Source organism: Pogona vitticeps, chromosome 4 (genome assembly GCF_051106095.1).
Source record: "Pogona vitticeps strain Pit_001003342236 chromosome 4, PviZW2.1, whole genome shotgun sequence".
NCBI lineage: Eukaryota > Metazoa > Chordata > Lepidosauria > Squamata > Agamidae > Pogona > Pogona vitticeps.
In genome coordinates, this window is record NC_135786.1 from 49,075,251 (window position 1) to 49,088,244 (window position 12,994).

The 12,994-nt window shown below is 41.4% G+C and overlaps 1 protein-coding gene across 5 annotated transcripts in view; it reads left to right on the forward strand.

Moving 5' to 3' along the window:
* The window catches only part of RBBP5 (RB binding protein 5, histone lysine methyltransferase complex subunit), a 33,845-nt gene that overhangs the window by 8,637 nt on the left and 12,214 nt on the right, over positions 1 to 12,994 (forward strand). For all 5 annotated transcript variants that reach the window (XM_020797269.3, XM_020797289.3, XM_020797299.3 and 2 more), the window contains exons 7-12: positions 1,273 to 1,392; positions 3,679 to 3,832; positions 3,949 to 4,020; positions 4,467 to 4,584; positions 9,883 to 9,952; positions 11,733 to 11,962. In XM_020797269.3, coding sequence (XP_020652928.1) covers positions 1,273 to 1,392; positions 3,679 to 3,832; positions 3,949 to 4,020; positions 4,467 to 4,584; positions 9,883 to 9,952; positions 11,733 to 11,962 — 764 coding nt within the window. The remainder of the gene's footprint in view (positions 1 to 1,272; positions 1,393 to 3,678; positions 3,833 to 3,948; positions 4,021 to 4,466; positions 4,585 to 9,882; positions 9,953 to 11,732; positions 11,963 to 12,994) is intronic.

Consider the following 12,994-nt stretch of genomic DNA (forward strand, 5'->3'; position numbering starts at 1 on the left):
CCATACAGTTAGGAAAACCTCTGTTAGACATCATGGTACAAATGCTATGCTGGTTGTAGTGAGGTCAGGTTTTTTTAAATAACTACTTCAGGGTAAATGTACAACATAGCCAATGGTAAGGGAGGATGAGATTTGTAATCCAACAGTATCTGGGGGGGCACACCCCATCCTTCATCTGTCATGACTGGCAATGTCCCTCTATTTGTGATCTTTCTCATTTCCTGTTAACTAGTTCTTTTAAATGGATGCTGGGGATTGAAGTTGGGATCTTCTGCATGCAGAGCAAGTGTCATGGAGCTGTGGTCCTACAATTGACACCAAAAGCAGCTGGATTGTAGGGAGTTAAATTCCTCAGAGTTGTGAAGCAGTCACGTTTAACTGTGAATTTAATATTTTATTTGCCATTTATTTGCCAAACTCCGATTTCAAACCTCCACTGCCTTGTGGCTATATCCACTCATGGAAAAGGCTTCAGGAGTTAACCTCGAGGCAAAATCCGGAGCTGGAGTCCCGAAGGCAGCATGTGTCGTTCTGCCAACTCCTGCGACATTGCTGGAACCAGTTGTATTGGCTCTTGCCTTTCCATTGGACCATTTCAGCAATGTGGAGAGGGGGGATCTGCTGCTTGGGTAACAGCCTATCCTCCATATTACCTTACCCGGCCTTCATGCTCTGGAGAGGACACTCCTCGATTCAGAGCATGTTACCATAGTCTCTCTAGACTGAAGGATGCCTATGCTATTTGCCATTTAAAAAGGAGTCTGCCTTTGGCATTAAGAGCATTTGTATAAACAGTATTGAATGAAGTTATACACTGGTCTTGCAGATTGAGTAATCTTTAATCATGTCTGCAGATAACATGTATAAGCTACTTGGACTACCCACAGAACAAGCTTAAGAGATTTATTAGCCCATGTTGCTTCTGAATGTCTTTTCATCTGGGTTGGTTGTTGTAGCCATCTTGGTAGAAAAAGAAACAAGAAAGGTTTAAGTACCATCATTGAAATTTAACTAACTCTGTGTGTCTCTGGGAGTTTTGAGCATGATGCTCTTGAACAGCTGTCCCTAAGCCACACGATAATCTGTTTTGGAAACTGAGAATATTTTAAAAGCCCCTTATGCTATGATAGTGAGATTTAAAGAAATCAAAAATCTCTCTGGTCTTGCAGGAGTCTTTGAAATCCTGACCTGTTTGTTGATTTTTTTGCTTACATAATAAACTGTTATAGAACCGTGTCTCAGCAATGATTTACATACGTTTTCCTCCCTCAGTTGCTTTCTTATAAATACTGCTGATCGCATAATCAGAGTCTATGATGGTCGGGAAATCTTGACTTGTGGAAGAGATGGAGAACCAGAACCAATGCAAAAGCTACAAGACTTAGTAAATAGGTAAGATCTTGAAAGAAATGGCTATCTTCAAGCAAGAATATATGTTCCTGTCAAAACACTGGTGCCATCATCCAATAGCATGTATAGAGTACCTTTATTTACCACTAAGCAATGGCAGACATAGACTTTGTTCTCAAGAATCTCTGAATGGGTCAAATAGTCAAGCTTTGAAACAACTTCAGGGGGAACACAGCCCCACTTTGTCAGATGACAGGAAACCATTACATGGACAACACTCCAGTTTCCTCCTGGATGATAATTTTGATAAGCAACAATTGAATGTGTGGCTTAAACTGAGGGATTCACATGCACAGTCTAGCGTTGAACTATTTGCACCAAATACTATCGGAAAATAATTATGAAGAACAATACAAGTAATATATGTAAGCTATCATGAATCCAAAGAAACAAGTCAGCAATTCATCATATTGAAACTAGTAGTCCTGAGCTAACATCAATGGATTATATGTATAGGTATACTAAGTTGCAAAGATAATTTTTCAACAGTTGCCTAAATCTTACAGATTGAACACATATTTTCCTCCACATTATAAATTTCAGCCACCTCCAGTTTTAGTAAATGAAATGATGGTACTGTTTGGGGCAAGCAAATTATCATGGATGAAACAGTAGATTTTGATAATTCAGATAACCCTGTTTCCCCGAAAATAAGACCTAACTTGAAAATAAGCCCTAGTATGATTTTTCAGGATGCTTGTAATATAAGCCCTACCCCAAAAATAAGCCCCAGTTAAGTGAAACTCTGCCCTGCACCATTGTGCAGCAACCAGAAGATGACATGACTGTGTTTGAATAAATGTAGATGGTTGTACCTGAAAAAAAAAGCATCACCTGAAAATGAGCCCTAATGTGTTTTTTGGAACAAAAATTAATATAAGACCCTGTCTTATTTTTGGGGAAACACGGTATTACACTTCTGGATAAACAATTTAAAAATGCCTTATAGAAATTGGGAATTCCCCTCAATAAGTAACCTCAAAAGTACAAAAAGTACAGAAGTTGCAGACTACCAAACATTAAGGGAAGAAATTAGAAATAATACGAAAGCAAGATCAGATCATCTTTCTCTCTATACTAATTTCAACAACTCATTTCAACAACCTTTGTTTAACAAGTTAAAACAATTGGCTGTAATTATTGATTTGCTTCCTGAAATTCAGACATCAGTGATTCTGCAAACTTGTCATTTCACCCACATATTTATCAGGAGTTGACTTTTAACCTTTAAGGTTGACCCTTAGATCTACCCCTATGCATCAGCAATAACACTATAAGTGTTACTTCTACTACAATTACAGTTTTATTACTACTGCTGCTACTGTTACTCTCCTTCTAATGCTGCATTTATACAGTGGTGCTTCACTTGACGATGTTAATTCGTTCCAGCGAAATCGCTGTAGAGCGAAAACATCGTCAAATGAAATAAAAAACCCATTGAAACGCATTGAAGACCATTCAGTGCATTCCAGTGAGCTCAATACCTGCTGATCCAGCAAAGATCCTCCATACGGTGGCCATTTTCTGGTGCCTGCTAAGCAAAAAAGCCTTCCTAAAAACAGTGGGGGGCCATTTTCATCAGCTGGCAGCCATTTTATAACCTGACGATCAGCTGTTTGATGATCGTCGTAAAGCGAAAATCGGGTCCCGATCATCGCAAAGCACAAAAACCCCATTTAAACCATCATTTTGCGATCACAAAAGTGATCGCAAAATCCTAATTGTACAGCGATTTCCTCATTAAACGAGGCACCACTGTATTCCATTTTTCTACGAGCACACATACAGTAGCTTTGAGTGAAGGGACTCTTGCCATCTCACATCCCCTTCTGATGCAGCCACGTAGTATGCCTGATAGTCTCAATAGTTCTCTGGGAGAACAAGTTGAGCTGTGTTTGATCTTAGCTATGTCGATGGAGGCTCTTTGTTTCACCACTTGTTCTAAAACAGTCAAGTGAATGTATGAGAGTTCTTCCCTTATTGTTTCCAGCCTCTGCTCATACTTCTCCAGTGTCATCCCTTTGCACTAATTGTACCATCCTTCTCCTGTTACACTTCACTGAAAGTCCAAATCTGTCTTGAAAGATACATCCTGTCTTGAGCAATTAGCTGCTGTGAAATTTGTCATTTGTAGTTTCAGAATATCACACATCTGGCCACATATATACCATCTTTTGACAGTTTTGAATTGGTGTTATCTAGTGCTCTTGCTTTTCCTAGAACAGAGTAGCACAGGGCAATTTGTTCTGTTGATTCCTTTCTCTGCAGAACACCTTGGAAAAAATGCTGTTTCTCTGGTGATGGAGAATACATTGTTGCAGGGTCAGCACGTCAGCATGCTTTGTACATTTGGGAGAAGAGCATTGGAAATCTAGTGAAAATCCTCCACGGCACTAGGGGGGAGCTGCTGCTAGATGTAGCAGTAAGTGCTTTTCTATTTTTCTCAAGGGATTAATTATATACAAAAATATATAAATTTTTTTATTTAAAAAACTTTTGTTTTAAAATACTATTCCCTGTGCAATCTCTGTCTTCTAGTGGCATCCTGTCCGACCCATCATCGCATCAATTTCTAGTGGTGTAGTGTCCATTTGGGCTCAAAATCAAGTGGTAGGTAGTAATACTGATGTATGTTCTGACTTTCAGTACAGGTTGCTTTTCTTGGGTGATTCTGTGGTAAATCTTTGTGAATATTTTTGTAGCGTTTCCATAAGGTTGTGTACACAGTAGAATTAATATCATTTTTGGTGTATTCTTCAGAGAAAGCCAAATGCATTTGTGATCAATGAGAAATGAACTGTCTGTAGCCAGGGGCTTGAGACTCCCTTTCACTACAGAGAGAAAAGTAATAAAAAGAGTGAAAGAGATCCTGGTGTGATATCACGCAACAGAGCTAACTAGTGTAGTTTTTTTAACATGGCTTGTTATAAAGAAGATCTGGTCCTTGTAGATTAATGTAGTTGTGCTTATCATGTTTGGCTAAGATGTGATGATGTAGTCAATTACTATTAAGATATTGGCACAGTGGTGAAATATTCTTTGTATTTGTGGCTTAGGAAAACTGGAGTGCCTTTGCACCTGATTTTAAAGAACTAGATGAAAATGTAGAATATGAAGAGCGGGAATCTGAATTTGACATAGAAGATGAAGACAAGAGTGAGCCAGAGCAGACAGGTAAAACAAATGCATTGATTAAAAAACTCAGATTGTCCTGTGTGAATAGTAAATGTCATTAAGTAAAGGTAAAGGTTCCCCTTGACATTTAGTCCAGTCGTGTCCGACTCTAGGGCGCGGTGCTCATCCCCGTCTTCAAGCCGTAGAGCCAGCATTTGTCCATAGACAGTTTTCATGGTCACGTGGCCAGCGCGACTAGACACAGAACGCCATTACCTTCCCACCGTGGTGGTATCTATTTATCTACTCGCATTTACATGTAGGTAGATAAATAGCTTTTGAACTGCTAGGTTGGCAGGAGCTGGGACAAGCGACGGGAGCTCACTCCGTCGTATGGATTCGATCTTATGACTGCTGGTCTTCTGATCCTGCAACACAGAGGATTCTGCAGTTTAACCCATCTTGCTCCTGTAACTTGTACTTCATCAGGTGTCATCTCTTTTTGTTCATCAGGATAGTGTGTAAAGTTTGCACAAAAAGTGTGCAATTACAACTCAGAGATGAACTGGTTGTGGTGGGTTGGCAGTAGGCAGATGCACCCCTGGGTTGGCAGAAGTCTCTTTATGCTTGTAGAATTTCTTTTTGCTGGCTGAATTTAGACATCAGAGGAACCTACAAAAGAAATACTCTGCCAGCTAAGATGTACCAGAGAGGAGCTGAAAAAGAGGATTGTCCTCAGACTGTGTGTTGTGTGTTTAGTCGTTTAGTCGTGTCCGACTCTTCGTGACCCCATGGACCAGAGCACGCCAGGCCCTCCTGTCTTCTACTGCCTCCCGGAGTTGGGTCAGGTTCATGTTGGTTGCTTCGCAGACACTGTCCATCCATCTCATCCTCGGTCGTCCCCTTCTCCTCTTGCCATCACACCTTCCTAACATCAAGGTTTTTTCCAAGGATTCTTTTCTTCTCATGAGATGGCCAAAGTACTGGAGCCTCAGCTTCAGGATCTGTCCTTCAAGTGAGCATTCAGGGTTGATTTCCTTTAGAACTGATAGGTTTGTTCTCCTTGCAGTCCAGGGGATTCTCAAGAGCCTCCTCCAGCACCACAATTCAAAGGCATCAATTCTTCGGCGGTCTGCTTTCTTTATAGTTCAGCTCTCACTTCCATACATCACGACAGGAAAAACCATAGCTTTGACTATTCGGACTTTTGTTGGCAAGGTGATGTCTCTGCTTTTCAAGATGCTGTCAAGATTTGTCATCGCTTTCCTCCCAAGAAGAAGGCGCCTTTTAATTTCAGGGCTGCTGTCTCCATCTGCAGTGATCATGGAGCCCAGGAAGATAAAATTTGACACTGCCTCCATATCTTCCCCTTCTATTTCCCAGGAGGTGATGGGACCAGTGGCCATGATCTTAGTTTTTTTGATGTTGAGTTTCAGAACGTTTTTTGCACTCTCCTCTTTCACTCTCATTACAAGGTTCTTTAATTCCTCCTCACTTTCTGCCATCAGAGTGGTATCATCTGCATATCGGAGGTTGTTGATATTTCTTCCGGCAATCTTAATTCCGGCTTGGGTTTCTTCCAGTCCAGCCTTCCGCATGATGTATTCCGCATATAAGTTAAATAAGCTGGGGGACAATATACAGCCTTGCCGTACTCCTTTCCCAATTTTGAACCACTCAGTTGTTCCATGACCAGTTCTAACTGTTGCTTCCTGTCCCACATATAGGTTTCTCAGGAGACAGATAAAGTGGTCAGGCACTCCCATTTCTTTAAGAACTTGCCATAGTTTGCTGTGGTCCACACAGTCAAAGGCTTTCGCATAGTCAATGAAGCAGAAGTAGATATTTTTCTGGAACTCTCTGGCTTTCTCCATAATCCAGCGCAAGTTAGCAATTTGGTCTCGAGTTCCTCTGCCTCTTCGGAATCCAGCTTGTACTTCTGGGAGTTCTCGGTCCACATACTGCTGAAGCCTACCTTGCAGGATTTTGAGCATAACCTTGCTAGCGTGCGAAATGAGTGCAATTGTACGGTAGTTGGAGCATTCTGTGGCACTGCCTTTCTTTGGGATTGGGATGTAGACTGATCTTTTCCAATCCTCTGGCCACTGTTGAGTTTTCCAAACTTGCTGGCATATTGAATGTAGCACCTTAACAGCATCATCTTTCAAGATTTTAAATAGTTCAACTGGAATGCCATCACCTCCACTGGCCTTGTTGTTAGCCAGGCTTTCTAAGGCCCACTTGACTTCGCTCTCCAGGATGTCTGGCTCAAGGTCAGCAACTACATTGTCTGGGTTGTCCGGGATATCCAAATCTTTCTGATATAATTCCTCTGTGTATTCTTGCCACCTCTTCTTGACGTCTTCTGCTTCTGTTAGGTCCCTCCCATTTTTGTCTTTTATCATGTTCATCTTTGCGCAAAATGTTCCTCTAATATGTCCAATTTTCCTGAACAGATCTCTGGTCTTTCCTTTTCTGTTATCTTCCTCTATTTCTTTGCATTGTTCATTTAAGAAGGCCCTCTTGTCTCTCCTTGCTATTCTTTGGAAGTCTGAATTCAAGTTTCTGTAACTTTCCCTACCTCCCTTGCATTTTGCTTCCCTTCTCCTCTCTGCTATTTCTGAGGCCTCGTTGGACAGCCACTTTGCTTTCTTGCATTTCCTTTTCTTTGGGATGGTTTTCGTTGCTGCCTCCTGGACAATGTTACGAGCCTCTATCCAAAGTTCTTCAGGCACTCTGTCCACCAAATCTAGTTCCTTAAATCTGTTCTTTACTTCCACTGTGTATTCATAAGGGATTTGGTTTAGATTATACCTGAGTGGCCCAGTGGTTTTTCCTAATCTCTTCAGTCTAAGCTTGAATTTTGCTATGAGAAGCTGATGATCAGAACCGCAGTCAGCTCCAGGTCTTGTTTTTGCTAACTGTATAGAGCTTCTCCATCTTTGGCTGCAGAGAATATAATCAATCTGATTTCGATATTGCCCATCTGGTGATTTCCATGTATAGAGTCGCCTCTTGTGTTGTTGGAAAAGAGTGTTTGTGATGACCAGCTTATTCTCTTGACAAAACTCTATTAGCCTTTGTCCTGCTTCGTTCTGAACTCCAAGGCCAAACTTCCCTGTTGTTCCTTTTATCTCTTGGCTCCCTACTTTAGCATTCCAGTCCCCTAGAATGAGAAGAACATCTTTCTTTGGTGTCAGTTCTAGAAGGTGTTGTAAATCTTCATAGAATTGTTCAATTTCAGTCTCCTCAGCAATGCTGGTTGGTGCGTAAACTTGGATTATTGTGATGTTGAATGGTCTGCCTTGGATTCGTATTGACATCATTCTATCATTTTTGAGATTGTATCCCATTACAGCTTTTCCCGCTCTTTTGTTGACTATGAAGGCTACTCCATTCCTTCTACGGGATTCTTGCCCACAATAATAGATATGATAATCATCTGAGCTGAATTCGCCCATTCCTGTCCATTTTATTTCACTGATGCCCAGGATGTCGATGTTTATTCTTGCCATCTCCTGTTTGACCACCTCCAGCTTCCCAGTGTTCATAGATCTTACATTCCAGGTTCCTATGCAGTATTTTTCTTTGCAGCATTGGATTTTCCTTTCACTTCCAGGCACGTCCACAGCTGAGCGTCCTTTCGGCTTTGGCCCAACCACTTCATTAGCTCTGGAGCTACTTGTACTTGTCCTCCGCTCTTCCTCAGTAGCATGTTGGACGCCTTCCGACCTGAGGGGCCCATCTTCCAGCGTCATATCTTTTAGCCTTTTGTTTCTGATCATGGGGCGTTCTTGGCAAAGATACTGGAGTGGCTTGCCATTTCCTACTCCAGGTGGATTGCGTTTAGTCGGAACTCTCCACTATGTCCTGTCCGTCTTGGGTGTCCCTGCACGGCATAGCCCATAGTTTCTCTGAGTTACTCAGACTACTTCAGCATTATTCATAATGTGGGACGTAGATTGTGAAGGTGATCAGGAATGAAGTCCTTCACAGGTATATATTTGTATTGCTGTAATTGTCATAGCTGCCCCAAGAGTAGCTTTGGGTGAAGGTGCAGGATATAAATGATGTGACATTTATTTATAGGATTACGTGTGGAACTTTAGTACTTCTGGTACTTCAGCCCACAGAATTCACCACGGATTTGCCCCAGCCAAGAAAAATCCTCACTGAATTTTAGTTACTCACAGGTGGAGAATTGAGACTCCAGCATCCATTATGTGTCTGTGAGGAGGAAAGAGGAAGTGGATGGGACTGGCTCAATGAGAGTTGCAAAGGATTAGAAGACTGGTAGTTTCTGAGAGGCATCCAACCTAATGGCCAGAGGGGCAGCCAGAGCCTTACAGTTAGCCAAAGGCACCTCTGTAAAGAAGGGTACAAACCTGAAAAATTGTGGTTTGTGATGGTTCTTAGTTAGCCGCGAACCACAAACTAACCAGAAAACGTAACTGGTTCCCAGTTGGGTTTTCAGTTTGTAGCCAGTGTTGGTGGTGCCTACCTGCTCCTGTCACTCCACCACTGCTGTGCTGCCGCCACAGGCGAAGTGTAGAAGAGGAGATCCCCAGCACCACATTCTGGGATTGCTAGACCAGGAAGGACCAGAGCTACTGTAAATCATTGCTTCCGAGTTCCATCCTAGAGAGGAGCATAGAAGGATACAATGGTTGATGGTATCAAAAGCTGCTAAGAGGTCCAGCAAAACCAACAGGGACCAACATTCCTCCTGTTCAATTCTCAGCCAAGGTGACCAAGTCACCATCAGTCTCATAGTCAGGTCTGAATCTATATATTTTCCAAAAATAGCCTTTTCATTAAGTGAAGCTCCTGGGTAACGTATGGATAGGCAGTCTGTCAATCCAGATATTTTGGACTACAGCCTTTATCAATCCTAGTCAGTATGACCAGTAAAAGCTGTACTTCAGTAACATCTGGAGAGCACCGCATTGTCTCCCTTGGCCTTAGATTCTCCTTTTATAATCTTTTATTCTGCATTTCATCCACCCATTATCTTTTCTCATCACTTGTAGTCTTTTTTATTAAAGTTCTATGGACACTGAGAATTGCAGTTGATGCCGATCAGTTGGTTCTCAACACAAGAGCTGATTTAATTTAAATTGTATATAATTTTATATAACAACAGTTGCAGTCCTCTGTACTTTAAGCAGGCTTCTGAAAAGGTTTTCCACTGGTTGCTGAAGTCACTGGAAAGGTTCAACTTTGATTCAGTTTGTTGCTTTGCTGTTGCCCAAAAGTTGGCTCCATTTTCACTTATGCTAATGAAACATTAGTAGAAGCTTGTCAATGAGTTCTCTCTGTTTCTTCTAATACACGATATGAACTTTCCTTGTTTGGCAGGTGCTGATGCGGCAGAAGATGAAGAAGTGGATGTGACTAGCGTAGATCCCATTGCTGCTTTTTGTAGCAGGTGAAAATAGGGTGATGAAGATGTGAAAGAATTTCTAGTGGATAAATTTTATGGAACTTATTAGTTCAATGCATGTTTCTTTAGATTTTACTTCCACTGCATTCAGTAAAATTCACTCGCTGTTAAGCACAGTTGAGATTACTGCCTAAATCTGCATGCATTTTTAGCATAAGCAAATAGTGTTTCTGATTTTTTTTAAAAAAAAATCTGTTGCCAAGGCTCTGAAAAAATTATTGACAATTTTAAAAAATGTTGCTAGATTAAAAATATGCTTCTGATTATTGAAGAATTTTGTCTTTTAACACTTTGTGTGGTATGTCCTCTTAACATTTATTTTGCATCCAGTTTCAAAATCAGCAAGAGGAGTTTCTTACATGATAGACCTTATTAAGAGCTATAAGAAAATTTAAGTTGTATTCATTCTCTAATGCACGTTAACAAGAGTGTTGTATCCAAAAACAAAGATAGGCAGTATTGTTATTGGACAATTAAAGAACCTTGAAGAGAAGCACTTTCAGTTCCCATGGGATTCTTAATCAGTATTGACATTACAAAGTTTAGGATTGGGGGACGGTAAGGAGAAACAAAAGTCCAAAAATAATCCTGACTAGAATCTTAGAAATCTATACTTAATTTAATTTCCAAGATGGAGGCTACTGACTTGAGATGTGGGGTAGCATGTTTCACCTCAAAGGATGTAGAATCAATTGCTTTATTTCACGTCTACCAACAAAGGAATGTCAGTCAATTAGTGAATCTTGCATTTCCTTTTGTTTAATTGTTGCAATTCTTCACTTTTTCCGAACGGTGTAGCTGGAAAGTATAGAAGTTATTTTTCCAAACCCTTTCAATATGTAAGGATCTCTTTTTGTTTTAAGAAGCAAAGGGCAAATCTCTGTTCTTGCTGTTGTTGGCTTTATTTTCTTCTCAAACATCACCATTTCTGCTACAGCCATCCTTGGTGTGGATAATACAGTGGTGCCCCGCATAGCGACGTTAATCCGTTCCGGATTAATCGTTGCTATCGGGAAACATCGCTAAACGGAACTAAACGGAACTTTTAATGTGTTCCTACGGGGCCCAAACTCACCGTTCAGCGAAGATCCTCCATAGTGCCACCATTTTCGCCGCCTCGGTAGGCGAGGGCAGCGCGCGAAAATGCTTGCGGTGGCCATTTTGGGCACCCGGCGGCCATTTTGGAACCGCCGATCAGCTGTTCTAAAAACATCGCAATGCGAAGATCGGTAAGCAAAACGCTTACCGATCATCGCAATGCGATGTTTGCCCATTCAGAACATCGCAATGCGATCGCATTAGCGATCCCAAAAAATAGATTACTATGCGGATTCGTTGTTAAACGGTACGCTCGTTATGCGAGGCACCACTGTACTTCTTTTTTATTTTGTGCCTGACTTTTGTGGGGCAGTTCGTGGATTACATGTGGATGTGGCACATTTTAGCAAAGTTGTATATTGCTGAGGAAAAATCAAGTGTAGCTTTGGCACCCTGATGAATGTATAGTCAGCATCAAACCTTGGTTATTGAGTTCATAGCATGTTAAATTATTCCATAAAGCAGCCTTCCCCAACCTACTGCTATCTAGGTCTATCTAATCATCATGGGATAATGGGAATTGCCCTTGAGCAAATCTGGACTTCACCATTTTGAGAAAGCCTGCTGTAGAGTGGATGGTGTTCAAACAGAAGAAGAGATGGGGAAAACTATATTGCAATGTTATCTGTGCATTGTTAGTTGAAGCAAAATGTTGTTTACTTGACAGCGACGAAGAATTGGAAGACTCCAAAGCTTTATTGTACTTGCCTATTGCTCCTGAAGTGGAAGACCCAGAGGAAAACCCTTACGGACCTCCTCCTGACGCAGTCCAGACTGCAATTCCTGACGAGGGTATTGGCTCTGAGAAGAAGAGGCAGTCTATGTCTGATGGACCTCAGCCCCCAAAGAAGAAACCCAAAACTACCAACATAGAACTGCAGGGAGTTCCCAATGATGGTAAGTGGGAGTTGCTGTCACTTTTATGCCTGCACTATCCCACATCTCTTTAACAATCAACAATTTGGAAAAAAATAGATATCCTAATTCTTCAATATTTTGGGCAAAAATTTTGGGGAATAATGGTTCACTTCATTTTATCAATTGCCATACTTTATCGTGTTATCAAGCACAACTGTACTCTTCTACCTCAGGAAAAAAAACCTTCCTTCCTAAAGAGGAAACCCATTTCTAAGCATTGACTTATTTGTTCTTCTTTTGTGCCTTTGTGATCCTTTACTTCTGTGTGGGCAGTTGTCTGAGGAGGGAACAAAAAGCTTCTTTAAGTAGTTGATCTTCCTCATGCTCCACACCATTTTGTTTGTCAAGGAAAATTATAGGCCTGACCAGAATAAAGTGCTGTAATGAGAAGCCATAACTGTCAGGTGTGTTGAAACTGAGTCAGGGTGACTCAGCAAGGATGATGTAACCCGAGCTGATGCAACCTAGAGATGATGTAATGCAATGAGGTAATGTGTAATGTGATTGGTTGTCTGAATGTATATATGTAGAGCTGTACAGTTAGTAATATCTTCACCTGCTTGAAGATCACATCTGCCTGCCATGCTGCCAGACTGCTGTATATACTGATGTAAATATACTATGCTGAAGGAAATGCTGCCGGACTGCGTGTGATTTATTGCTGGACTGCCTGAACCGCCATATACTCTGCTAATTCCGTGATTTCCGCTGAGAAAAACCTCACATTGTCTCATCCTTTCTACTTGAACTGACAGCAGCAACTAATAACATTGAATGCTCCTTAGCTAAGCTAAAAACCTTGCATTACAAGCCCTGTCCGAGTATATCCACGTCTTGTTCCAGCGTAAGCAACACCCAGGACAAAAATAAAGGCAAAGGAAGGGCAAAAAGAAAAGACCCGAGTAACACCTCACCTCTTGATCTTTTGGTCCCCAATTCTACAGCTGATGCACCGGGAAATTTACTCCCTGGCCCAAGGGCTTCATGCTCCCCAGCCAAACAACCGACTGC